General features: G+C 39.4%; 1 protein-coding gene across 1 annotated transcript; it reads right to left on the minus strand.

Annotated features, from left to right (window-relative positions):
- Positions 1 to 17,812: 17,812 nt before the first annotated feature.
- On the minus strand, positions 17,813 to 22,299 carry LOC131552275 (interferon alpha-inducible protein 27-like protein 2A). Its single transcript, XM_058795939.1, has 4 exons — positions 22,175 to 22,299; positions 22,037 to 22,072; positions 18,778 to 18,939; positions 17,813 to 18,383 (listed from the first exon to the last, which is right to left on the minus strand). Exons 1-4 carry the CDS (start codon positions 22,182 to 22,184, stop codon positions 18,274 to 18,276), a joined length of 318 nt encoding a protein of 105 aa, XP_058651922.1. The 5' UTR covers positions 22,185 to 22,299; the 3' UTR covers positions 17,813 to 18,273.
- Positions 22,300 to 26,285: the final 3,986 nt, after the last annotated feature.

Below are 26,285 nucleotides of genomic sequence, written 5' to 3' on the forward strand. Positions count from 1 at the left end.
ATATATAATGGCATTTGTGATGTTTCTACTTGCAATACTGCAATTGGCGTGGTTTTAACTGCTCCTATAATAAGTCTTAATGCCTTAGCTTGCATGACATCTAGTTTCTTTAGCAACGTTGATGATGCTGACTCATAAACAATGCATCCATAATCTAGTGTTGATCGCATAAGACCTACATAAATGCCCTTTAATGACTGTTTGTCAGCCCCCCAGTCTTGTCCTGCTACTGCCCTCATTAGGTTTAAAACTTTAACACATTTTTTTAATATATACTCTATTTGATCCTTCCAGGTTAATTTATCATCAAACCACATTCCTAAATACTTAAATTTTGACACTTTCTCTAAAGAAGCCCCATATAATTTTAACCTTTTCTCCCCTTTAATTTTCTTCCTTGTAAATATCTGATAACATGTTTTAGATATTGAAAATTTGAATCCCCATTCGACAGACCACTTTTCAACTATTTCTATGGCTTCCTGAATTTTATCTATATTAAAAGATATATTCCTTCCTCTTTTCCACATAATTCCATCATCTGCATATAATCCAGTGCTAATTCCTGGTGCCACATTTCCAAAAAACCGAAACTCCGTTGCCGGAAATCACGTGAAACGATAGGTCTATAGCCGTAATTACGAGATACCAACTTGTAAAAATCGTTCACGTCCTCATGAACTGGGAGTTTTCTGAGAGCTACGGCTTGTACCACGTGACCAGCGAAAAATGGCAGCGCTATCAAAGAAGCTGATCTAAAAAAGGGGAAAATAGATACATATATAGATAGGCTACTATAATGTACTATAACATAAAAACATTATTTAAGTGTTCATACTGTTATTATTATGTTGTTTGGTTAGCAATATTTATCGCCGTCATTAATTATAACAAACAAACACACACACACGGTTTGTAATAATTTTTTTGCCTGACACTGTTTCTGTGTTCTGCAATATTTAACAGTAGCATACAAATATAATGTGTTTTACAGCTGTCAATAACATTATTACGCAGTCGTGGGTTCATTTTGTTGACTGTCGCTATAGAAACGGATAATCCCCGGTCAGAGGAGGTGAACAGTACCGAGTTGAACATCACGTGTTGTCATCTGGGAATTACGGTAATTATGCTGCGTTCACTTCATATCGTAATTACCGTAATTCCGAGATGACAACACGTGACGTTCAACTCGGGGCTGTTCATGTCCTCCAACTGGGGATTATCTGTTGCTATAGCGACAGTCAACAAAATGAGCCCGCGAAAGACTGTTGAGAACAACAACAAAATAACAGTACGAACACGGTATGTTTTTTTTATAGTACATTATAGTATCTATATACATGCATCTATTTTCCTCTTTTTTTAGAGCAGTAATATAGCTTTCTTTGAAAGCGCCGGCATTTTTCTCTGGTTCCGCGTTAGGTGTAGCGGTCACGTGGTACAAGCCGTAGCTTTCAGAAAGCTCCCAGTTCACAAGTTATAATTACGAGTTCTGCGAGGACGTGAACGCTTTTTACAAGTTGGCATCTCGTAATTACGGTTATTACGATATGGCGTGAACGCACCTTTACTACATGGCGTGAAGCCTGTAGATTTGGTCAGTCAAACTTACATTTTAAATACATTTTAGCATTTCTGTAGTAAACGTACAAAGTCACAATCTGTGTACCATTAAAAGCGGTTTTACTATTAGAGCAGCAGCAAGCTCCTGAGGTTGCCATGGCACGCAAATTACTTGTAAAGGCTAAGCTAGCAATAAACACTTTGAATAGAATGCAACAGAATCGCAAAGTAGATTTTAAGCACTCTAACAGGTGATTGTTTTTGTCTTCTTGAACATGTTTACCTTGATATAGCTATTAATTTAAATTTTTATATTTAATAATAATAATAATAAATTGTGGCTGTCACATGACCTAGATATGCCAAAGGCTGACCACGCTGCTGACGCAGCCAAACCCTGTGTTTGTTGTGGTAGTGTGTGAACAGGGGTGTAGTCCAGAAAGCAGGATCTACTGACGAGCCTTCAGTGGGCGTGACAGATAGCGCACAACTATATGTAATATGTAATATAGCCTATGTATGATATGTTAATCATAAAGCGCTAATATAAGTAATAAATACGGTAATATATTATTCTAATATGGTTATGTTTATTTTATTGTCATATATAACAGTTATCTGTATAAATTATAAAACATTATGACAAGGTAATGTTTAATATATTATATTATATATTACATTTTATCATCTCACACATGGATCGGCATTTTCTGTAATGCATTTCTATAATAAAAATGCATATCTGATATGAATTAATATATAATTAGCATCAAAGAAACAATATAATTCATATTCTCAAGGATTAAAGATTAAACGAAAAAAAAAAAAAGATTGACCATATGCACGATTACTTCCTGGTTTTAGATAAGCCAGCTCAGTCATTTCCGGTCAACTGTACTGTGCGAAAGGGGAGCTCCTTTGCTCGGTTTCTCTACATAATCCATTCACAATTTGGAGAACAGTTTTATTTGTCTAAGAGGACCAAATGTCCACGTATACAGTTTCAGGAATGACAAACGCGAATGTTAAATTTATGGAGCGAATCCGTTAAATTATGCGGCGAGTCATTGCTATGATTGACAGTGGCAACGGAATGAATCATCTGACGAGCCAATGTCAAAATAGAGCTGTGCATTAAGTGATTTAGCCTACATTCAGACTAACAAAACTACAGCAACAAGTCTGTGTTGGATAAAACTTAAACGATGTAGTTATTAAATAAAATCTAAACATTTCAAAATATTGAATGCATTATTGTTATACCAATTTATTTATTTCTTTAAATGACAAGTGACTTTGTAACTTCCTGCACTTGCTATACTTTATACTTCAGTGCAAATTTGTTATAATATTTATTTTATAATAAAGCAGAAGACGTGAAAAAACTAGGCAGTTGAAATGGCAGCTGCAGCCAATGATTGATCCTATACTGCCATCTCCTGGTTATAACGGTAATTTCATTTTCTTCTTAAAATGTCTTTATTTTTCGCCGAGACACGTTTTTGGCACATTTCTTCATGTCGTCTTCACGAATGAAAAGTGAACCTTTAATAATGTGAATTTTATTGCACAGAGCTGAGAAATAATAAAGGCTTTAAAATCTTTAGAAGATTTTACAAATTTTAAAAAGACGTCATTTAAGAGATTAGCCTAACTGCCTAAAACAGATAGTGTTTATTTGTCAGCATTTAAATGTACAGTTATGTGTCTGGGTACTTTCCTGGGATTACAAGACTGCATATAAAATTATATGTTCTTTAATAACATGAAACTGTATGTTAATGCCGCTGTCATTATTTACGGTGTTGCAATTATTATTATTATTTTTTTTTTCTCTCAGATTCCGATAAGAATGAGGCAGGAGAGGTTTCTGTGAGAGTCTCTACCTATATATAGCACATATAAAATAAGCTTCACCAGAAGATTATGAGCAGGCTTATCTTGATCCGGAGGTTCTAAAAAGCGCTCTGTGCATATGGTCAATTAGGTGGCGATATGTACTAACCATGTAAACAACCATTGAACAAAAGAAGAAGAAAGAAACAGCATGGTGCGCTTTTTCTTAGCATCCATTTCCATAGTGACTCGTCGATTTGTCGCTCTGTTGACAATGACTACGTTTACATGGACATCAGTAATCTAATTATTTACCTTATTCTGAATAAGACAATATTATGATTAAGGTGTTTATATGGGTTGCTTTTAGAATAATCCTTTCATGTTACCGTTCCCACTCGAGCTTTCACGAGACATCACAGAGAATTTCTCCATTATGGGGACTCCTTCCCTTCCAACCTTTCCTGAAGTCCTATTGGCTCACGCCAGTCCAAATGACTGGCCAATTGTTGCGAAGCATGCAATCGCATGCAAATACTGACGAGCTCGAGAGGCAGTATAAATGCGGTGCCCGCGACAATTACGTCAGAATCTTCTCCTTCACTTTGCTGAACAACCTAGAATTATGGCTTATGGCTATTACAACTCACAGTTGAGGTTCGCTCATCAGAGGGCGGTGCCTGTAGGGCCGCTTCTCTGCAGCATTCAGGTGAGTATGACATTTTTCTTCAGATGAGTCCGTCTGCCCTCTATCAGTGGTGGACCTTTAGGACTCTGGTGATGAGCTCATGCCGACTAAATGTCTGCATTCCTCTCACCCATCGAACCAGCAGGACAGGACATCAGCCCGGCTTCTCACGTCCCCCATGTCACCGCAGATGCCGCACGGCCCACTGTGAAAGCATGCAGCCCCCGCCTCAGAGCGGAGTTCTGCCGTGTGCAAAGCACAATCGCTTGGCTCCCCACTCATTCACACGATACCAGCCCCTCATCAGCAGCTGCCGTGTTTGGGAGACACTGCTCTCTTATTCACATGATACCAGCCCCCAACAGCGGTCTGCCGTGTATAGAGGACACCCTCTCATTCGCATGATACCAGTCCCACATCAGCGGCTGCCGTGTTTGGGAAGACACTGGTCTCTTATTCACACAGTACCAGCCCCGCATCAGCGGCTGCCGTGTGTAGAGGACTCGCTCTCTCACTCATTCAAGGCGATATGGAGCCCCCGCTTCAGTGCGGCGACCTGCTATGAAGCGCTTCAGTTGCTCACCCACTAGCTAACAGTAAAGCGGCCCCCGCCTCAGAGCGGCAGTGAGTCACATTATGTCCCGGCGCGCGAAGGCGAGGAGTCACCTGATGCCCCTGAGCAGAAAAACGCGCGAAGGCGAGGAGTCACATGATGCCCTGCCGTGCATCCTATCAGCCTTCCAGATTTCGCTGGACTATTACGTCAGTTGTTCACGCCCCTACGAAGTGGTGTTCAACTAGGTCGTATAGCATAGTCACAGTCTGTAGTGACAAGTGCAGATGCTGCTGCAGCTCTGCACAGGGATCGGGCACCGCTCGCCCCTCCGCCCACACCGGTTAAAGAGCAGCAGACCACAAGATCAAGGTCTTCTTTGGCGCATGGCTCATCGCAGTGTAGGGTCGCCAGGCCCGCGAGCGCTGCTGCCCCTCGCCAGGACGGATGTGCGGGAAAAAGTGTAAGAGAACCGGGAAGACGCGCCACGGCCAGCGGGGGAGCCCGCAGGCTGTCTCAAATTGTTCAAATTGGTGTGATAGTGTATGTTCATCAAAATTCATACATTTGCGCAAAAGAGCTCTTTCCTCCTCACTCAGTCAATACAGCGCCACTCGCCCCGCCTCAGAGCGGTACAGAGCCGCTGCCCACACGGGTTATAGCCGCGCAGCACTCGCCGGCGCATCCATCGACCGAGCTGCTAAAGCCGCTATGTCAGTTCCTGAGCGTGTGGAAAACTATTCCGAGAATCTCGCGCTGGTTACTCGGTGTGATCCATCGGGGGTACGCCCTTCAATTCAGACGCAGACCACCCTGTTTCAGCGGCGCAGTGCAGTCTCTTAACATTTCTCAAAATGCCCTGGTCCTGAGACAAGAGCTATACAACCTGTTCGAAAAAGGAGCGATAGAATGAGTTCCGGCGAGCGAGCTGGAGAGCGGCTTTACAGCCGCCATTTTGTGGTGCCACAAAAGAGATGGAGGACTCCGCCCGATTCTAGATCTCAGGCCCATCAACAGAGCGCTCTGAAAGCGTCCGTTCAGGATGATATGGCTGGAACAGATCCTGGCGCAGATTCGCCCCAGGGACTGGTTGCGTCCATGGAATTAAAGGACGCGTACGTTCACATTCAGATAGCACCGCATCACAGATGCTTTCTGAGGTTTGCTCTCGAGGGCACAGTGTACCAGTACCCTGTTCTTCTGTTTGGGCTGGCCTGGCTTTGACCCCGCGCACTTTCTCGAAGTGCATGGACGCAGCTCTCTCCCCCCCTCAGAGCGAGCGGGATACGCGTTCTCAATTATTTGGATGACTGACTGATCTTAGCTCAGTCATTGGACGCGCCAGCCAGCCATTTAGACAAGCTGCTTCGTCACTTGGAATTCTTGAGGCTATGTGTGGATATGTGTAAGATCATTCTCGACCCGAGTCAGTTTATAACGTATCTGGGAGTGTGCTTCGACTAAAAGCGGTGGAGATGCGCGCTCGCCTCTCTCGGGAGCGATTGGCCGCCATTTTGTCTTCACTGCGCCATTTCAGACTGGGCAGTTACTTCATATGCGCCAGCTGCAGTTTTGGCTGACATCTCGAGTCCCTTAGACGGCGTGGACTTCGGGCTGTTTGGTCTCCCGCGGCTGCATCGAAGCTCTGAGGCTGTTGCGCAAAGATTGCTTCAGCCAGGGGCTTCCCCTGGGCTTCATGACGTCAAGTGTCGTGGTCACAACGGACACCTCGACTTGAGGCCGGGGAGCAGGATGCGAGGGCATGCCGGCTTCAGGGCTGTGGTCAGACCCTCAGAGCTGGTGGCGCATAAACCGCTTGGAGCTCGAAGCAGTGCTCTTAGCTCTAAAGGATTTTTGGCCGCAGCTGGAACAGCGGCATGTACTGATTCGCACCGACAACATGTCTGTGGTCTCGTACATAAATCACCGAGGCGGCATACGATCCAAGGCTCTGTACGAGCAGGCAGCGAATCTCCTGCTATGGGCGGACCATCACTTTCTCTCCATCAGAACACTGCACATCCCCGGTCTCCTAAACTACGGGACGGACATGCTTTCGAGGAAGGGGATTCCCCAAGGAGAGTGGAGGTTGCACCCCGAGTCAGTTCGGATGATTTGGACTCGCTATGGGAGAGTGGAGGTGGATCTGTTCGCCACAAGCGAGAATGCGCACTGCCCGCTGTTCTTCTCCCTGTCTCACTCCCCGCTGAAAGGGGACACTCTGACATCGCACTGGCCAGCAGCCAGGCTGTATGCGTTTCCTCCGATCAAGATATGTTATGCAAGATCAGGGAGGAGGGGGCTTCAGTGATACTCATCGCCCCGAACTGGCCGAACCAGCCTTGGTTCCCGGAGCTGACAGAGCTGCTAGTGGCACCGCCCTGGCTGATCCCCATCAGGAAGGACCTGCTATCTCAGGTGAGCGGCTCGGTCTGGCACCCGAACCCGGAGTTGTGGAGCCGTCATGTGTGGCTGCTTCGGGGTTATCAGAGGAGCTGAGCACCCTGCATTCTCGTGTGCTCAACATGCTCACGGAAGCGCGGGCACCTTCTACGAGGCGTTTGTATGCTCTGAAATGGGGGTTTGGATTGTGGACGCTATCACGGCTGCTTATACGAGCCGAGGTTTGGAATGCCCCTTTCACATTAGGGCCCACTCAACAAGGGCTATCGCCTCCTCCTGGGCATGGTCGAGAGGTATGTCTTTTCAGGATATATGCTTTGCAGCCGGCTGATCTTCTCAGAATACCTTCGCCAGGTTTTACAAGCTGGACATTCAGTCCTTAGCCTCCCGAGTGCTGTCGGTGAGTGACTGATTTATGTTTTGCTATCTCTGTTCATGTGTGTTGCTGCCTAGCACAGTAATTACTCTGCGCTGCCCTCTATGCTATTGTTGTTGTTGTCTGCCCTGTACTCAGTGCAGCTTCCTGTTATTTGTGTATGATTCACTAGTGCTACCATTATCATGTTATGTGTTATGCTGCTTAAACACAGTTATCTCTGTGCAGTCCCTTACAATACTGTTGTTGTGTCTGATCTGCCCTGTTTGCAGCGCAGGCTACGTTATTAATGGCCAGATATGCAAATTTCGTATACCTGGGATTTAGACGCTCATTGGCTTACCTCCACCTATCAGCTGCGAGCCCGCCTAACAAGCGTCGCTATTGGTGGGAATTGTGTGTGTGTATTCTCTCTTCGCCTAGTGTGTAACTGGTACAGGCTGCTCGTAGCCTCTCTCACGGCGGGATTGAATATCGTTCCCATAACGGAGAAATTCTCTGTGATGTCTCGTGAAAGCTCGAGAGGGAACGTCTCCGGTTACTATCGTAACCTTGGTTCCCTGAGAGCGGGAACAAGACATCACGGAGGTCGCCGTGTTCGCTGCTCGACCAGCTAAGCGGCGTTCAGTATCCGATTTGACAATTGGCCAGTCATTTGGACTGGCGTGAGCCAATAGGTCTTCAGGAAAGGTTGGAAGGGAAGGAGTTCCCATAACGGAGAAATTCTCCATGATGTCTCGTTCCCGCTCTCAGGGAACCGAGGTTACGATAGTAACCGGAGACGTTTTACATGTTAGAGTACATAGATCGATTAATGGCATGCGTCATTACGTCACCACCCGACGCCATCCGATGTCCCCTCCAGAATTTCACGTATAAACATATAGTTTGTCTTTGTGATGATGCCATGTATAGTTTTACGTGTTTCATTTTTAATTTTATGAAAGCTTCAAGTGCAGTTAATTATTTGTACGTGCAAACAGACGACGGCAGTGTTGAAGCTCTTTTATTTGCCGTCAAACGGTTGACCGCTGCCGTGTGTGTATCCTGTCACAAAATGCGGCGAAAAGTCTTACACGACGGTAATAGTTTGATTAAGGTGTTTACATGTCTGTACTGTACTTCAATAATGCGACAAAAATAGGAATACTCCACATGTCTTAATTCTATTTCTGTTTAGTTCGATTATGACTTTAGCCGGATTAAGGTAATCAAAAATCTCTGTTTACATGGTAGACTCTTAATCAGAGTATTGTCTTAATCGTATTAAAATTGGAGTATTGATGTCCATGTAAACTTAGTGAATGTCTTGAGTCTTAACCAGTAACATACTCTGTGTTGAATGAACTTACTCCCGGACGCGTTTTTGGAACCACATACCTTGAGTAAGCAAGGTTTGGGGCTAATCAACCAAAAGTTCAGGTTGAGCTGACGGTAAGTTAACCGTGCTTTCTGGAATACACCCTTGGCCTTGTTTCTGATGCAGACAGTCAGCTGATCAGATAAATAAAATCAGACTATACCAGGATCACACACATCAAATGTGTTGTATTTAGCAATGTATGTTCCTTTTTGATTGTACTGAAGCAACCATCAACGTTTTTAACGTTTTTTTCTTATTCGCAGCTTCTTATTGATGCTATCCATTCCACCTTAAAAACGCGACGCTTCTGCGTTTCTTAGGCTTAGTTCACACTGCAGGTCTTAATGCTCAGATTGGATTTTTTGCTGAAATCCGATTTTTTTTGCACTGTTGTTCACATTGTCATTTAAATGCGACTGCCATCAGTCTCATGTGTGAACCGTATACGGCCCTGAAGTGACCCACATGCGTAGAAGAAGACGTGACGTCAGACGCAGCGCACTGTGTTTACGGAAATAAAAATGGATGCTGCTCGTGTTAGCATGTGTTTAGCAATTTTTAAGTTAATGTGCAATCGGAGCCTAAATAACGAAGTGATAAGAAGAAGAATATTAAGAAGAAGGAGAGCACGATTTCCTCCAGCGCATAATTGTGACGTCTGTCGCATTTCAATGACGTAAAAATCTCATGAAATGCGACATGGCCATTCAGACTGAAGTCGCATTGCAAAACATCAGATATGTATCCGATTTAGGACCATATGAAAGTGGCCTGGGCCTGATTTGAAAAAATCGGATTTGTGCTGTTCAGACTGTCAGAAGAAAATCAGATATGGGTCACATTTTGGCAAAAAAGTCGGATTTGGGCCACTTTAGCCTGCAGTGTGAACTAAGCCTTTGCTTCTTATTCACGCTCAACTTAGGGAGTGTCTCTATTTGTGTCTCTATTTCTCCCTTTTTCAGATGCGTACAATAAACTATTTTAAAATGTAAATAACACTTAGATAAGAGCGAAAACTATGGAATTACCTTTGTGCCAATTAAAATGAATGTAAATTTTCTAGAAACTTATGAAAATATAAACTGAAACTGAATAAAATATCTTTGAAACTGAAAAAATTAATAAAATGAATACAAAATCTTTGACTTCGTTTTTAACACACTGCATGTTTTGCAACTGTTTTGTCCTCTTCCATTCGCTGATCTGTATTTTCAGAGTTCCCTATCGAAAGGTAACTCCTGTCGCGTCGTCATTGACGACTGCTTTAGGGAAACTACTGTTTTCTCTGTTACTGAAGCCTGATTGGTTAACGTTTGTGTACTGCACAAACCAATGGCGCTCGAGCCCGCCAGGGGTCAGCTCCAAATGGGTTGGGCCTTAAATATGCCCTACACCAGGGTTCCTCAGATCTTTCCCTGGAGGGCCAATTTGCTGCAGAGCTTAGCTCCAACCCTGATCAAACTCACCTGTGATTTTCTAATGATCTTGAAGACACTGATTAACATGCTCAGGTGTGTTTGATTAGGGTTAGAGCTAAACTCTGCAGGAAAGAGAGTGGCTGGCTAATGACTGGCTAATGTTAGCCGACTCAGAACGGCAATTGATCGCTCACAGGTCATTGTTGCTCAACCACCTAGAGCGTTTAGGGTTGAAAATCAACTCAGCCAAGAGTTTTCTGTTTCCCAGACAACGAGTGTGCTTTCTGGGAATAGTCATCGACTCTGTTCTAATTCGAGCTTGGATTACACCAGAACGCTCCCTGACTATCCAGCGAGTGGCGGCGTCTTTCAAGCTGGGGGCTTCACATCCCCTCAAAGTATTTCAGAGGATGCTCGGCCTCATGGCTGCTGCCTCCTCAGCTATTCCCCTGGGCCTGCTTCACATGCGGCCCCTTCAATATTGGCTAAAAGCCTGCATTCCGTCCCACGCCTGGTGCCTGGGCCACGCTTATGTCAAGGTAACCCATTGCTGCCTCAAAGCTGTGGCCCTTTGGACAACTGGTCGTCTGTTTCAATCAGGCGTACAGTTGGGAACGACCTTCAGAGGGAAGTGGTCACGACGGATGCCTCCAGCTCAGGTTGGGGCAATCTGTACGAGGGCAACCCGGCGTACAGCTCCTGGTCGAGCCACGAGCGATGCTTGCATATCATCTGCCTTGAAATCATGGCTGCTGGCTCCTCAGTTATTCCCCTGGGCCTGCTACACATGCGGCCCCTTCAATATTGGCTAAAAGCCCACGTTCCGTCCGACGCTTGGCGCCTGGGCCACGCTTATGTCAAGGTAACCCATCGCTGCCTCAAAGCTGTGGCCCCTTGGACAACTCCTCGCCTGTTTCAGTCAGGCGTACAGTTGTGGACGACCTCCAGAAGGAAGGTGGTCATGACAGATGCCTCCAGCTCAGGCTGGGGTGCTCTGTACGAGGGCAACCCAGCGTACGGCTCCTGGTCGACCCACGAGCGACGCCTGCATATCAATTGCCTCGAAATGATGGCTGTTTTTCTGGCCCTAATGACCTTCCTGCCAGCCTTTACGTCCTAGTCTGGTCGGACAACACAACGGTGGTGGCCTACATCAAAATGTTCTCTCCTCCTCGTGGCCCCCCTCTGGAGAAACCAAGTCTGGTTCCCAGAGATGATCCAGCTGCTGTCTGCAGCTCCATGATCAATACCACTGAAGAGAGATCTTCTCTCGCGAACACAGGGCAAGATTTGGCATCCCCAGCCAGAACTGTGGAGCCTTCATGTCTGGCCGCTCGACGGGAGTCTAGTGAACTCCCAGCGAGAGTCACTAATACCATTTAAGAGGCTAGACCTCCATCTACACGACACCTCTATGCCCTCAAGTGCTCAGTCTTCATTGACTGGTGTTCAGCATGTAACCAGGATCTGGTTTCATGTGACATGTCCCACGTGCTAACCTCTTTGCAGGAGCAGCTGGATAAGGAGCGCACCCCTTCCACGCTCAAGGTCTATGTGGCAGCCATCGCGGCGAATCATTCTCTCAAGGCTCGCTGGACTATTGGCAGAAATGACTTGGTCGTTAAATTTCTTAGAGGCTCTCGGCGGTTGAATCCTTCTCGCCCTAAGACTATGCCAACATGGGACATGTCCATAGTCCTGGGGGCCCTCAAGGGCCCTCCCTTTGAGCCGCTTCAAACAGCCGGATTAAGGGTCATGACGCTCAAAACCGCTCTGCTTTTGGCCATAGCGTCCGTCGAGCGAGTACGCTTCTGAAGTTTTTGTTCGCCATTCTGGCACAAATCTCTCGTGGGGGCGGGGCTAGCAGCGGTGTGTTCTCATTGGCTACTGAGTTTTTGATTGATAGCTTCTTGACCTGGAAGTGAAGGCGTCAGTGTTGCGCAGAACATAGTAGAACTAATTATTACAGTTTTGGATGAATAGGAAATGTAAAAGCACAAAACGCAAGCCTCAGCCAGCTCCAAGTAAGCCCCACTGTAGCACCTTGGAAATTCATAAAGCCATCTGTAGATATAAGCCTTCAACAAATGTTAAAAGAAAAATCTAAAATAATGCCACAGAGAATAATAGTTCAAAATTATATGGACCTTTATTGAGACAAACTACTCATATTTACAGATGGATCAAAGCAGCCAGAGACAGGCCGTACTGGAGCTGCTTTTTTCATTTCGCATTATGAAATAGCAGTTAAAAAAAGAGCAGCAGATTATTTATTGGTGTATACAGTAGAGCTTTTAGCAATTTTATTGGCATTACAGTGGTTGGAAGAAAATAAACATAACCAGAATAAACATAACCAGAATGTAATCATAGCTTCTGATAGCTTATCTGCTTTATCTAGTATTCAGTCTGGGAAACCATCATGTAGACAAGATATCATATACCAGATATTCAACTTGCTTTTAATACTGTATGATAAAGGCTGGATGTTTCCTTCCTCTGGGTTCCTGCTCATGTAGGGGTGGAAGGAAATGAAATTGTAGATATTCTGGAAAGAGGATCAATAAAGCATGAAACAGTTGATATACAAATACTGTTATGTAGAACAGAAATCAAAACCATCATTACATACAAATAAAATATGGCAAGAATACTGGGACATAGCTGATTCTGGACGACATCTGTATAACATACAAAAACAAGTAGGCATAAGTAGTATTAGGCAGAGCAGGAATCCAAAGGAAGGAAAAATAATTACAGGTCTTAGAATAGGTCATGCTGGTTTAAATTTTACATTACAGAGAATAGGAAAACACACCACTGGTCTTTGCAACCACTGCAACACACAAGAGACAGTAAATCATATTTTATTAGAGTGTAAAAGGTATGAAGAAGAAAGAAGGGAGTTAGAAACACAAGTTGGAGAACAAAATATAACAGTGGGAAATCTGCTAGGGAAAACAAAGTCCAAAACGCATAGTCTCTTAATGAATTATTTGAAAGAATTTAATAGAAATGTATAGATAATATAAGTGAATTTTTTTTCTTTTCTTTTAATCCTCTCCTTCCTCTCTATCAAGCTACTGCCCATACGCCAGTCCAGTAGGTGGCGGTAAATGCACATTTAAGTTGGTTTGCCATCCGCCAATAAAATTAAAAGAAGAAGAAGTCGTCTCTTAGCGGCTTCATATTTAATTTTAATGATATAAAATGATATATAAAGATTATTATTATTATTTTATCAGTATTTTTCTGCTGCTACACTACATTGTTGAGATGGTTTCTTAGGAATAGCACAGACGATTGATATCATCATCAGGGCCATCGCTAGTGGGGTGAAAGGTGGTGACGATTATAGGGGCCCATGGCTGAGGGGGGGCCCCCCCGGCAATCTCAACCGACTGGCTGAGGCCAGCCTAAAAAGACATTCAGGACAGTTGACGGGCCACTGCTGCGCGTCGTCACGAAAGCTTATCATTTGCACATGTTTTTAAGCCTTGTCAGTTTAAACATCAAAAGAGTTTAAAGCATTCAAACACAAGCTCAACAGTTGTCTAAATTTTTGGTTGATTGTAATCCATTACATACATTTCTATCAAAGTTATCTGACATTATCAAGATGAATTTGTTTTGACACAGTTTAACTCTGAGTTCTTGACATATTTTATTGCCATTTTCTAAACTATAGCAAATGAACTGTGATAATGTGACAAATGTTGAAGGTGTCTGGATAAATTTTGGTTTGACTGTATATTTAATTTTTACAGTAAAGACTATGCAGTGCTATTTTACATTTGATTATTCGGTTTCTGTACCTGGACACCTACAAACTTGAAAAAACGTAAACATTGTGTAAATAGCACAAATAATTAAACAGAATGAACATACAAATTAAACAATTTCAAACAGGGCCCACTGGTACAACCTGCACCGGGGCCCCGCAAACCCCAGCTACGGCCCTGATCATCATCATTATCATCAATCATCATTGTTATCAGGATACTTGCGTAAGTTGTCTTGATTTAGCCCAATCATTACTAGACCTGGTTATCTACATACACTTACAGCCTTCAATTAGATCGTATTTGCTTCGATTAGGTCATATCCCCCCCCCCAGCACATAGAGTAATATACAGTCCTAAATGTACTGTGTCTGACAATGACCGATGCTATTTTACAATCACTGTGTCAATCACTGTGCAGTCAACTTTGGCAATGTAAAACCTTTTTACCATGCTTTTTCTGTGTCCAGACTTGACTAATAATAATGTAAAAATGGTCACTTCAGATGAACATTTTGAAGGGGAAAACAAACAAAATTTGATAAAAAGTAGTCTTTAATAATGCCTAAATATATATATATATATATATATATATATATATAACAAATAAAACATTTTAGGCAAATAATCCATTTCTGGGAGTCCTAAAGATGCTTTAAAACCACACACAGCGACCGTGACAGTAATCCATCTAACCTTAGTGGTTAAATCAGTATTTTTTGAAGTAAAACAACAGATAAGAAAAACATTAATAATTTAAACTTTTGACTATTAACAATCACTTCTGGTCAACTGTCATACGTGCATGGGCTACAATCCACTTGTGCCATTTGGATTCACAGAGATGGATTATTTTCTTAAAAATCTTTGGGATTATGTCAAGAAAGAAAGTCATATACATCTGGAATGGCATGAAGGTGAGTAAATGAGAGAATTTTCATTTTTTTGGGGTGGACTATCCCTGTAAAGACTGATATTGCACTCCATTACATAACATACTCATTCACTGTTTTGTAACTTATACTGTAACAGGAACTGTTGAAAGGATCATTTCAGTATTTAAAACATATACTGAATTATGTTCTTGTGCATTTTGTAATGTAAATTATGAGAATACTGTGCATCACATGTATACTATGCAGTTAGTGTTTCATGGATTCTGGTCTTTCCTGTCACAATATATTTGCATCTAAGACTTTCACTTTTGTACTTGTGTATATGCTATAGTGACAATAAAGAATGTAAATTTATTTGAATTCATATTTCATTTACATTCATTCATCAGATTAATAAAAGACACACTTGAAAGAGTTGATGATTGTTAAAAATGTATTTCCAATTTTAAATGTTAGATGATAACGTTAACCAAATAAAATAACTAAACAAAATTATCAGCATGATAAAAAACATTGGCAGCAAGAAAATTCTTTGTGTGGGATATGTAATGAAATTAGCTTGATTGCCTGTTTGGAGTGAGACTTTCTTGACGTCTGAATATATCACACATATATGATGGTATTATCTTTCAAATGTGACGGCTCAATCTAAGTAGACCCTACATTGCAAAAGAATAATGAGCAATAAACAAATATCCTACGAGAACATTGGACATTATACAATATTTCCAGTATTATATACAGTTCTTTAACAAATAAACCTCAATATGACCTTCTTTTTCTCTCGCGTTTGATCTCTCGCGCTCCTAAAAGCTTGTGTTGACAGAGTAGTAGCAACAACAGATAAATACAGATGGAATTCAGAAACAAAACTCCAAACTTTATATCACTAAAATGAAATAGGACGCCGCTAAGAGATGCTAACATCCACACTGGGGGCGCAACACAGACGCATTCACTTCCAGGTCAAGAAACTGTGACTCAAAAACTCAGTAGCCAATGAAAACACACCGCTGATAGTCCCGCCCCCAAATGAAAATTGTAAGTACAGATCAACGAATGAAAGGGGAGAAAACAGTTGCAAAACATGCAGTGTATTAAAAACGAAGTCAAAGATTTAGCATGCAATTTTTTTTTTTTTTTTTTCAGTTTCAAAGACATTTTATTCAGTTTCAATTTATATTTTCATAAGTTTCTTGAAAAATGACATTCATTTAATTGGCACAAAGGTAACTCCATACATATGAAGTCTTCATAAGAGGCTAGATTTTAAAAAATAAATTATTCATTACTGCACTCAAAGGATGACACATTCAATAATTAATGATTAATAAATAATGTAATTAGATTTAATGTTGACAGCCCGTTTTCGCTCTTATCTCAGCGTTGTTTACATTTTAAAATAGTTTGTTCATTTCTGAAAAAGAGACACAAATAGAGACGGTCCCTAAGTTGAGCGTGAATGAGAAGCTAAGAAACGTTCTAGAACACATCGAAGAACACTTGAAAATAAAGTTTTTCTATAAGCTATTAAAAGTATTTTATTCTAGATTCTTTTTCACACACACAAAAAAACAAAACAATAAAAACCAGTAAAGAGTTTTCTTCTTAAATCTACGCACTTTTAAAAATAAAGGTTAGGCCTATTTATTGGCACCTATGGTTCTTTGATGAACCTTTAATATCACTGTAACCTTCATTTACACAAAAAAATCTTTATATAGGATAATGGTTCTTCAGAATGTTCTTCAAAAATGGTTCTTTATGGAATCACTGGGAAAATCCAATTTTGGAACCCATTTAGGTTCCTGAAGAGGGTTTTAGTAGCGAAGCCATAGAATAAGTTAAGTTAGTGACGTATTGTGTATAACTGATTTTGGTTCCCCAAAGAACCTTTCAACAAGTTCTTAAAAAGTCCTTATTTTCATTGTGTGAAAAACAATTTAAAGCTGCAGTCCGTAACTTTTTTTTTGGTTAAAAATGATCCAAAATCAATATTTGAGCAAGTACATAACCAGCCAGTGTTCAAAACTATCACCTTGCTTTAGCCCGATTCACAAGGGTTAGTTTATAATGTTTTCTAATTTGAGTGGTACAGTTAGGTTTTAGCGTGAAATTCAAGCATGGCACTGCATCATTACGTCGGGTCTGTAAACAAAGAAGTTGTCCCGGCTACTAGGCTATTGCATGTGAGGATCCTGCAGGTGGTGGATCGTTTAGCCTTTAAGTGTATCATTTTGATGGCGGATTGTGATCCAGAAAGGATTATGTGTTTATGAAACGCATGTGAATTAAATTATATTCCAGTTTTAAATGTGCTTCTGATTACAGATAGCCTGGGATTACACAAGATTTATATTTGAAAGAAAACCAGTTCGAAGGGAGCATAATTAGTTTTTTGGGTTAAAAGAATTTCTTAATATGAAATTCGAATGGCACGACAATTAGATTAGACTGCACAGAAATTGAAATCTACACGCTAATACACACTATGCTCAGTCACACAATGCCATGTTGTTGACATTAATAATTTGCGAATAGAGTATAACAATAATAATAATTTGCTTAAATTGTTTGATGTGATATGAGCCAACCGATCGTTAGATTAAATCACCATTGGTAGCGCGATTTATGGTAATGCTTTTTTCCTCAGTTGGTCAGAACAAACCTGACAGACTTGTTACTTGATCAGATGGCAATATACAGTGAAAATTCTCATTTGAGTCATATATTCCAAGACGTAGGCTAGAATCTGTGATTGCAAAGTACAGTAAATATCCACATCGGTGCAGTGACTGACAGCCACACATTCACCTCAAAACATTAGAATCATCAGCGAAGCCGTGCCAACTCACAACCCACGCAAGCAAGATAATTCCGCAAAAAGCTGCAATTCCAGGTTTTCAAACAGAGATTTTCAACGTCAAAACGCTGTATTGAAACTTTATTTTCTCCATGATTTAATCACACGTTTGTGCTGGTCATCATTTGTAAGTAACTGCGGATTACAAAGTGTCTGTAAATGTAATTGGTTACATGATTAGAAACAAATTTACCTCATGAATTCGTTTTAAAGTAGATAGATTGTCACAATCTTTGCAAAACAGTGACTAATAACAATGAACAGGATGTAAACAATGTAAAAGTGCTTTTAGAACATAAATTTAAATGTATATGATCCTTTATGAATAGACCACATTTTAGTGGGACTTAGAGCTGTAGAATGACCCCATAATTTGTCACAAAAGTGTGTTTTGGGTGCTTACATTCTTATTTTGAAAATGTGATTAAATGTTTAAAATCAAGCTACAGACAATTAAACACACAGAATCTGCTGCTAAACACTTCATGGTAGCCAGCTGTGATCAGAAGCTCTTTGGACTCCAGTACATTTATTTCCTCATCCTCTTCAGCAAATCAACTGCTCCACCTACTAGAGCTCCTGTAGCACCACCCACAGATGCCACACCAGCTGTTGCTGTTGCAGACAAACCAGCAGCACCTGAAAACAAGGACAGAACAAAAAAACTGAACTAGAATGACACAGAGAACTGGGGCCTGTTTCATAAAACAAGTTTACCAAATAAGCCAGGCTTATTTCAGTTAGTCTGACATATTTTCAGTTGATTTGGTTCAAAATAAGTCAGACTAACTGAATACGCCTGACTTATTTGGTAAACTTGTTTTATGAAACAGTCCCCAGGTGTACACAGCCCAATGATGTCATACATGTTCATACATTCAACTTAGAATATAAACCGTTCCATGTACATTAATCAGGTACAACTGCTTCTTAAAAATGCAGTGAGACATGTAGCATATAAGGCTAATTAATGTGTTTGATTGTTTTGCTCATATTAAGGCATTTATACTCCTAACAAGGAATTCGTAAATACCTGCAGACTGGAGGATAGCAACCAAACTTCCTGCAGCCACACTGCCCCCGTTGGCAAGGGCTGCTGATGACATCATGCCAGCTGCCGTAGAGCCTGCTGCAATACCGGCGCCTGTAAAACCAGCCATCCCGAGCACAAACGGGGCCAGAAGTGCGGCACCAGCTAATCAACATGAAAATGAATTAATAGTTCAAAGTTATTACATATAATATAATAGTTATTACATTAATAATTAGAATTTCACCCTTATGGGATACTCCACCCCAAAATGAAAACTGTCAAATCACTTACCCCATGTCGTTCGTCCTCGGAACACAATTTAAGATATTTTGGATGAAAACTGGGAGGTTTGTGACTGTCCCATTAACTGCCAAGTAAATTACACTGTCAAGGCACAGAAAAGTATAAAAACATTGTCAAAATACCGCATCAGCCATCAGTGGTTCAATCTGAATTTTATGAAACGACGAGAATACTTTTTGTACGCAAAGAAAATAAAAATAACGACATTTATTCAACAATTCCTCTTGGTCTCTCTGTGTCAGTGTAGCGCCATTTTGGAAAGCATCCAATGGACGCAAAGTGCGTACGCTATTCTCTGTCATCAGTAACGCATGGATACGTATTGTACATTTATTTATGCTTTGATTTGAACAGAAACAGCGTATCCATGTGTCACTGATGACAGAGAATAGTGTACGCACTTTGCGTCCATTGGATGCTTTCCAAAATGGTGCTACGCTGACACAGAGAGGAGACGAATTGTTGAATAAATGTCATTATTTTTATTTTCTTTGCGTACAAAAAAGTATTCTCGTCACTTCATAAAATTCAGATTGAACCACTGATGGCGGAAGGCCTATTTTAACAATGTTTTTTATACTTTTCTGTGCCTTGACAGTGTAATTTACTTGGCAGTCAATGGGACAGTCACAAGCCTCCCGGTTTTCATCCAAAATATCTTAAATTGTGTTCCGAGGACGAACAAAGTTTTTAACGGGTTTGAAACGACATAGGGGTAAGTGATTAATGACAAAATTTTCATTTTGGGGTGGAGTATCCTTTAATGGAATAGTTCACCCAAATATAACAATTTTCGGTAACACTTCAGAATAATGGTCCGTTGTTAACAAGTAATTTATTCAGGAAGTAATAGGTAGTACTACATTAACAGTACTCCTTAACTTAATACTATTAACTAATAGAGAAGCAAGATTAACTAAGCAGTAAGTAGTAGCAAATTTAGGAGAAAGGTAGTTCCTTATTAGATATTTGATACTTATTAAATAAAAATCTCTTCATTGAGAACTACTTGTGAACTATGACCAATTAATAAAGAATAACCAATTAATTACTAATCAAAACAGTAACGTCTTAAAAGTGAACAATTGGGTTCTTTGTGGAAACTAATTTATGAATATGATATCCCCCAAATAAGTCGGCTACAGGTTGAAATTGTGACTACTACTCTTACCAAAGGATGGATGTTCTGTTTATTTCAGTCAAAAACAGAATAATAAAAATAATTCATTTAAAAATGTTAATAATTAGGAAGTGATTGAATTAGTTAACAATTATGAGCTCTAGTTTGTGTCAGTTCAGTATGCATCCGACTCCAAAAGACCTACCTTTAGTGACAGTAGGCTGGGGAGGACTTTTCTTGAATATAAATAATGATGTTCTCTTGACAAAAGCAATTCACATCCTTAACGAAGGCATCGACTGCATTTATATTGTGTTAAGCACAAAACTGCATATTCCAGATTACAGTGTCTGGTAAAATATCACTAGTGCCTCACACAAATGTATGACTGTACACTGTGTCAGATTTAAATATGTTAAATAACTTATTAAATTACTTAGTAGTTACTGAGTGGTTAAGGTGTTTTTCACTTTAAAATAATGGTCCAGATCACTAGTAGTTCCTGAAGGCTGACAAGGTAACATTTGAGTAATTAAGTGAGGGGTTAATGTATTTTTCACTTCAAAGCTAAAGTGCTACTAAGGAACTACTAGTGATCTGGACCATTATTTTAAAGTGAAAAACACGTTAACCCCTCAGTAATTACTCACACATAAATAAAGTTATGTAATGTTTTATTTCTGACACATTATACAGTCATACATTTGTGTGAAGCACTAGTAATATTTTACAGCATGTCATTTGGAGTGGGATACATATTGAACAGACATAAAACAGATTTCATAATTGTGAACTAATTCAATCATGAGCTACATCAGCATCACTTCCTAATTATTAACATTTTTAAGTCAATTATCGTTTTTATTATTATTCTCTGTTTTTGATTGAAATAAACAGAACATCCATCCTTTGGTAAGAGTAGTAGTCACAATTTCAAACTGTAGCCGACTTATTTAGGGGATATCATATTCATAAATTAGTTTCCACAAAGAACTGTTACTGTTGTGATTAGTAATTAATTGGTTATTCTTTATGAATTGGTCATAGTTCGCAAGTAGTTCTCAATGAGGAGATTTTTATCTAATAAAGGAACTACCTTTGTCCTAAAAAGTTAAGTGTTAATGTAGTACTACCCATTACTCCCTGCATAGTTACTTGTTAACAACGGACCATTATTCTAAAGTGTTACCCAATTTTCTAAAATTACTCACCCTCTGGCCAGCCAAGATGTAGATGAGTTTTACTTCATCAGAACAGATTTGGAGAAATTTAGCATTACAATCACTTGCTCACCAGTGGTTTCACCGCAGTGAATGGGTGCCGTCAGATCGGGAGTCCAAACAGCTGATAAAAACTTCACAATCCAAAAGTAATCCACACGCCTCCAGTCAATCTATTACACCTTGTGACTTTTGTAAGAAACAAGAAACTTCTGGCCAAAATACCAGTCCATTCATATTTGTTTAGAAGTGTTTTGGCTTGTAAATTGTGCTTGATCTGAGCATTTTTCATAGGAGGAAGCGATATTAATATGGATACAGGACATGTATTTTAGTGAGTAGTTGTTAAACATCTTAATGGATTACGGTTTACTTATGGATTTATTGTGATGTTTTATCAGATGTTTCAACTGATTCTGATGACCTTTTAAAAAAATAATAATAATAAAAAAAAAGTTCGTTAGGCCTAATGCTAAATTTCTCCAAATCTGTTCCGACGAAAAAACAACCTCATTTACATTTTGGACGTCCTGAAGGCGAGTAAGTTAAGCAAATTTTCATTTTGGGATAAACTATTACTTTATGCTTCTGAAAAACATTTGGTTTTACTACATACCAGCCCCAGCTGTAATCCCAACGACGGTGAACAGAGCTGAAGTTGAAATATAAAAGATTTTAAATAAAAACAGCGAAAGAAACACAGAGGAGATATATTTGCTTTGTGCCGTTAATAAAAATGGAGTACACTACTCACCCGGCGGCATGCTTTCGAAGAGTTTATATTAAACTACAGCGCGAGAACGGCCCAGTGACTTCGACTTGTTTTCGGGTTTTGGACTTTTGACTCCACACCACAGTTGCCAACTCTCGCGAGACAAATAAGCAACCGCAGCTTCAAAAACAAGCCCAAAACAAGCCCAATATTTTTTTGATGATTTATTATCATCAATATTATTTATTATCAATTATTTATTACCAATATATGAGCCTGCAACATATTAAACTGAAACCACTCTCTTATCTGAAAAGCAAAAACAGAAGCTATTTTACAAAAATTAGCAAACTGCAACAAAAGTGGGAACAAAACTCGTCTCCAATCACCTGTGAGCAGAATATGATTGTAGAGATGGAAAAGGAGAAAAGCACAAGAGCTTCAAAGGGGAGCTGTATATAAAATATATAGGGGTCATTCTATGGAAATGTAAATTTTTCTGTCCCTAGCCTTTACAGAAATATTACACTTGGTTACATTTAAAAAATATATATATTTTAAAATGAAACAATGTGTTATTTGAACAATTACACCTTCTTGAGGCATCAATGTCGCAATATTTTTTTAAAATTAATTATAAAGAATTCCAAGCACCACAAAACTGCTCATCCCCACAGCCATGTACAGCGGCAAAGTGCTTTATTTTGAGGTCAAAAACAGGTTTTTCTTCCATTTAAAATAAAATAATGTATACATAACTATCAAATAAATGACATAAAAACAAAATGCCACATAAATATTATAGAAAAATATAAAATATATTAAATTATATATTCAATTATAATATATATTATATTAAAAGAAAATATATAATAATAATATTAAAAAATATTATAAAAAGAAAAAATCATTAAGCTGTCATGTGTATTCGTGAAGTCAAAAGGTAATCTAATAATGTGGTTTAAATGTTAAAAAAAAAGAAATACATTTTAAGACATCTTGCTATACCAGGCTATTCGAACCAAATGTTTTGATCAGTATTAGGATATGACTACTTGTTTTTTTATTACAGAATAAAAATACAAAACTAAAAGAATAGGCTAAAAGAAAGTCATCCCACTCCTCTATTTCTACTTCTGTCATCGCTTGGATTACAGCGTCACGTGTCGTCTTTTTGAATGTGATTTTTCTCCAATGAGGGGGCGGAACATATGGCAAATTACGCTACAGCACTTATATTATTGCACTAGTTGGCTATTAACTGCGAGCAGACAGAGTGTCAATCAATGCATTGGAGAATACAGGCGAACATAAATAAAAAAGCTAAGTTGCTTGTCAGATTTCCATAACAAGCGACCATATTTTTAAAAATAAGCCCAAAAAACCGCAACCAGGGATTTTTTTCCCGCAACTTTACAAAAAAAGAAGCCCAAAGTCGCGTATAATACGCGGACTTGGCAACTGTGTCCACACCCCAGTGACGTCCAAAACTCATATGTAGGTTGCTTCTGTTGTTCTTCTTCTTTGACGTTTTATAGCGGTTGGCAAACCAGCTTTAGGTGCATTTACCGCCATCTACTAGGATGGAGTGTGGAGCATTGATGTTAAGGGGAAACTAAAAACAAAACAAAAACGAACAAACCCTTAAACTTACTAGTATCAACTTTTAAATCCTGTTTATTAACTCTATCTTTCAGATACTTTATATGTAAAACATGTCTATAGTCACATCTTTATTTAACCATTTCTGGAGTGAGATCTGATTTATTTCTGTGTGAAGTGCTTCTGCAAGTTGTAATCTTTCATTATCATATCTTTTACATTCTATTAAATATGTTCAACTGTTTCAGGAAGATCACATTTAACACAAAGTCCAAATGTTTTCCTATTTTATATAATGAATGATTAAGTGCAGTCTGTCCAATTCTAAGGCGAGACATTATGCCGTCTTCCTTTCTCTTCCCAAAAATTCTCCTCTCATTTCCAACTGGTTTTTGAATATTATATAAATGTCGTCCTTTATTCTCACCATCCCATTTACTTTGCCACATATCTTTTAATGCTTTTTTAATTAACCCTTTTATTTCTAATATACTCATTGGAACATTATATTCCATGTCTGGATGTTTTAATGTTTTTTTTTCCGCTATTTGATCCACCACTTCATTTCCTTCTAATCCTATATGTGCAGGTATCCATACAAAAGAGATAACTGTTTTTGTTTGTATTCTGAACAAACTTTGTAAAATATCTGATAAAATATCCTGTCTAGTTGAAGATTTACCACTCTTTAAACTTGAAAGTGCCGAAAAAGAGTCTGAACATATGACCACTCCAGGTATATTAATCTCTTCAACCCACTGAAAAGCCAATAATATGGCAATCATTTCTGTAGTATACACTGATTCTATACCTGAACCTTGGCACATATATTGCTGCTGTGTGTCCTGTTTCAGGATCTTTAGATCCATCTGTACATATACACGAGTTACTGATATATATTTCTGATCTAAATATGTACTATTGGAACTTTAGATTCTTCTTCTTTATCATTTATAATCACTAAAACCTGAAGGCTGCTTCTGTTTCCTGGTAATCTAGAATCGCACCAGTTCACTGCAAGAGCAGTTGTGTTCCTCCAGGGGGCGCTTGGCTGATCAGAAACCCGAATTCTCCATTGAAATGCATTCAAATCTGAGGGCGTTTTTTGAGAAATATGCTCACAAATCAATCATCTGAACTTTTCACATGACTGCACACACACACACACACACACACACACAAAAGCATATTTAAATTCACAGTAAAGAGTTAAACCAATAAAGACTGAGAATGAGGCACCATGGTGATTTTCATTCTACTTACTCATCCTCCAATTTGATACTGTTAAGTGCTTTGACACAATCTGTATTTTTAAAAGCGCAATATAAATAAAGGTGACTTGACCAATCCTCCCAGGAGCGGACGTCCCAGCAAATTCCATGATTTTGGGCTTGTTTTGTAGCCACAGGACCTGGGCATCTCTCAGTCATTGAGTCGGCCACAAACTCTTCTGCATTCTAGAGTCAAAAGCTAAAGCTTGGCCAAGATTGGGTGATGCAACAGGACAATGATCCAAAACACACCAGCAAATCTACAACAGAACAGCGTAAAAGAAAAGAATCAATGTTTTGCGACAGCCCAGTCGAAGTCCAGAGCTCATTCTGACTTAAATCATGTAGTGAAAGCTGTGTATAAACAAATGCCTACAAACCTCAATAAACTGGAGCAACGTTATAAAGAAGAGTGGACCAAAATTCCTCCAGAACGATGTGAAAGACTGATAAAGTCATACAGAAAATTACTTCAAGTTATTGCTGCTAAAAGTGGATACAGGCAATTGAATCATAGGGTGTCCTAACTTTGTCACACATGGCTTTTCCATCTTGGCTTTATTTTTGTTAAATAATGACACGGTGTGATATTGTTCACCTTGGGCTTTATTTCCAAAGACCAGATAATATTTTGTTATCTCCTGATACAGAAAACCATGGAATTCAATAGGGTGTCCTAACTTTTTGACATGACTGAATAATATAATTATATATATATATATATATATATATATATATATATATATATATATATATATATATATATATATATATATATATATATATATATATATATATATATATATATATATATATATATATATATATATATAGACAGTGGTGGCCAAAATTAGAAGAACTAATATTTTCACCAGCTAGGAAATAGTTTACATTTCCAAACATTCATTTTGCCATTAATTGTAATAATCCAGTGAGATGACAACAGCCAGAGCTCAACACAGAGATCTGATCTCACCATCAACCACTCTGTCTGGAATGACATGAAGAAACAGAACAAACCAAAACAAAACATTTTTTAGCTGGTGAAAATACTAGTGTTCTAATAATTTTGGCCACTGCTGTATATATTAGTGCTGTCAAATGATTAATTGCTTCCAAAATAAAAAAAGTTTGTGTTTACATAATATATGAGTGTGTGCTGTGCATATTTATAATGTATATATAAATACACACACATACATGTATACATTTCAGAAAAAATTGTTTATATATTAAATTTATAATATAAATTATATGAATATAAATATAGACATGTAAAT

Source organism: Onychostoma macrolepis, chromosome 13, assembly GCF_012432095.1.
Source record: "Onychostoma macrolepis isolate SWU-2019 chromosome 13, ASM1243209v1, whole genome shotgun sequence".
NCBI classification, from domain to species: domain Eukaryota; kingdom Metazoa; phylum Chordata; class Actinopteri; order Cypriniformes; family Cyprinidae; genus Onychostoma; species Onychostoma macrolepis.

What these genes read in the sequence shown, in the direction of transcription:
- LOC131552275 (XM_058795939.1), bottom strand. An exon ending in TGGGATTACAGCTGGGGCTG is followed by an intron (nt 18,940 to 22,036) that starts GTATGTAGTAAA and finishes CATGTTGATTAG; the next exon opens with CTGGTGCCGCACTTCTGGCC. An exon ending in TGCTATCCTCCAGTCTGCAG is followed by an intron (nt 18,384 to 18,777) that starts GTATTTACGAAT and finishes CCTTGTTTTCAG; the next exon opens with GTGCTGCTGGTTTGTCTGCA.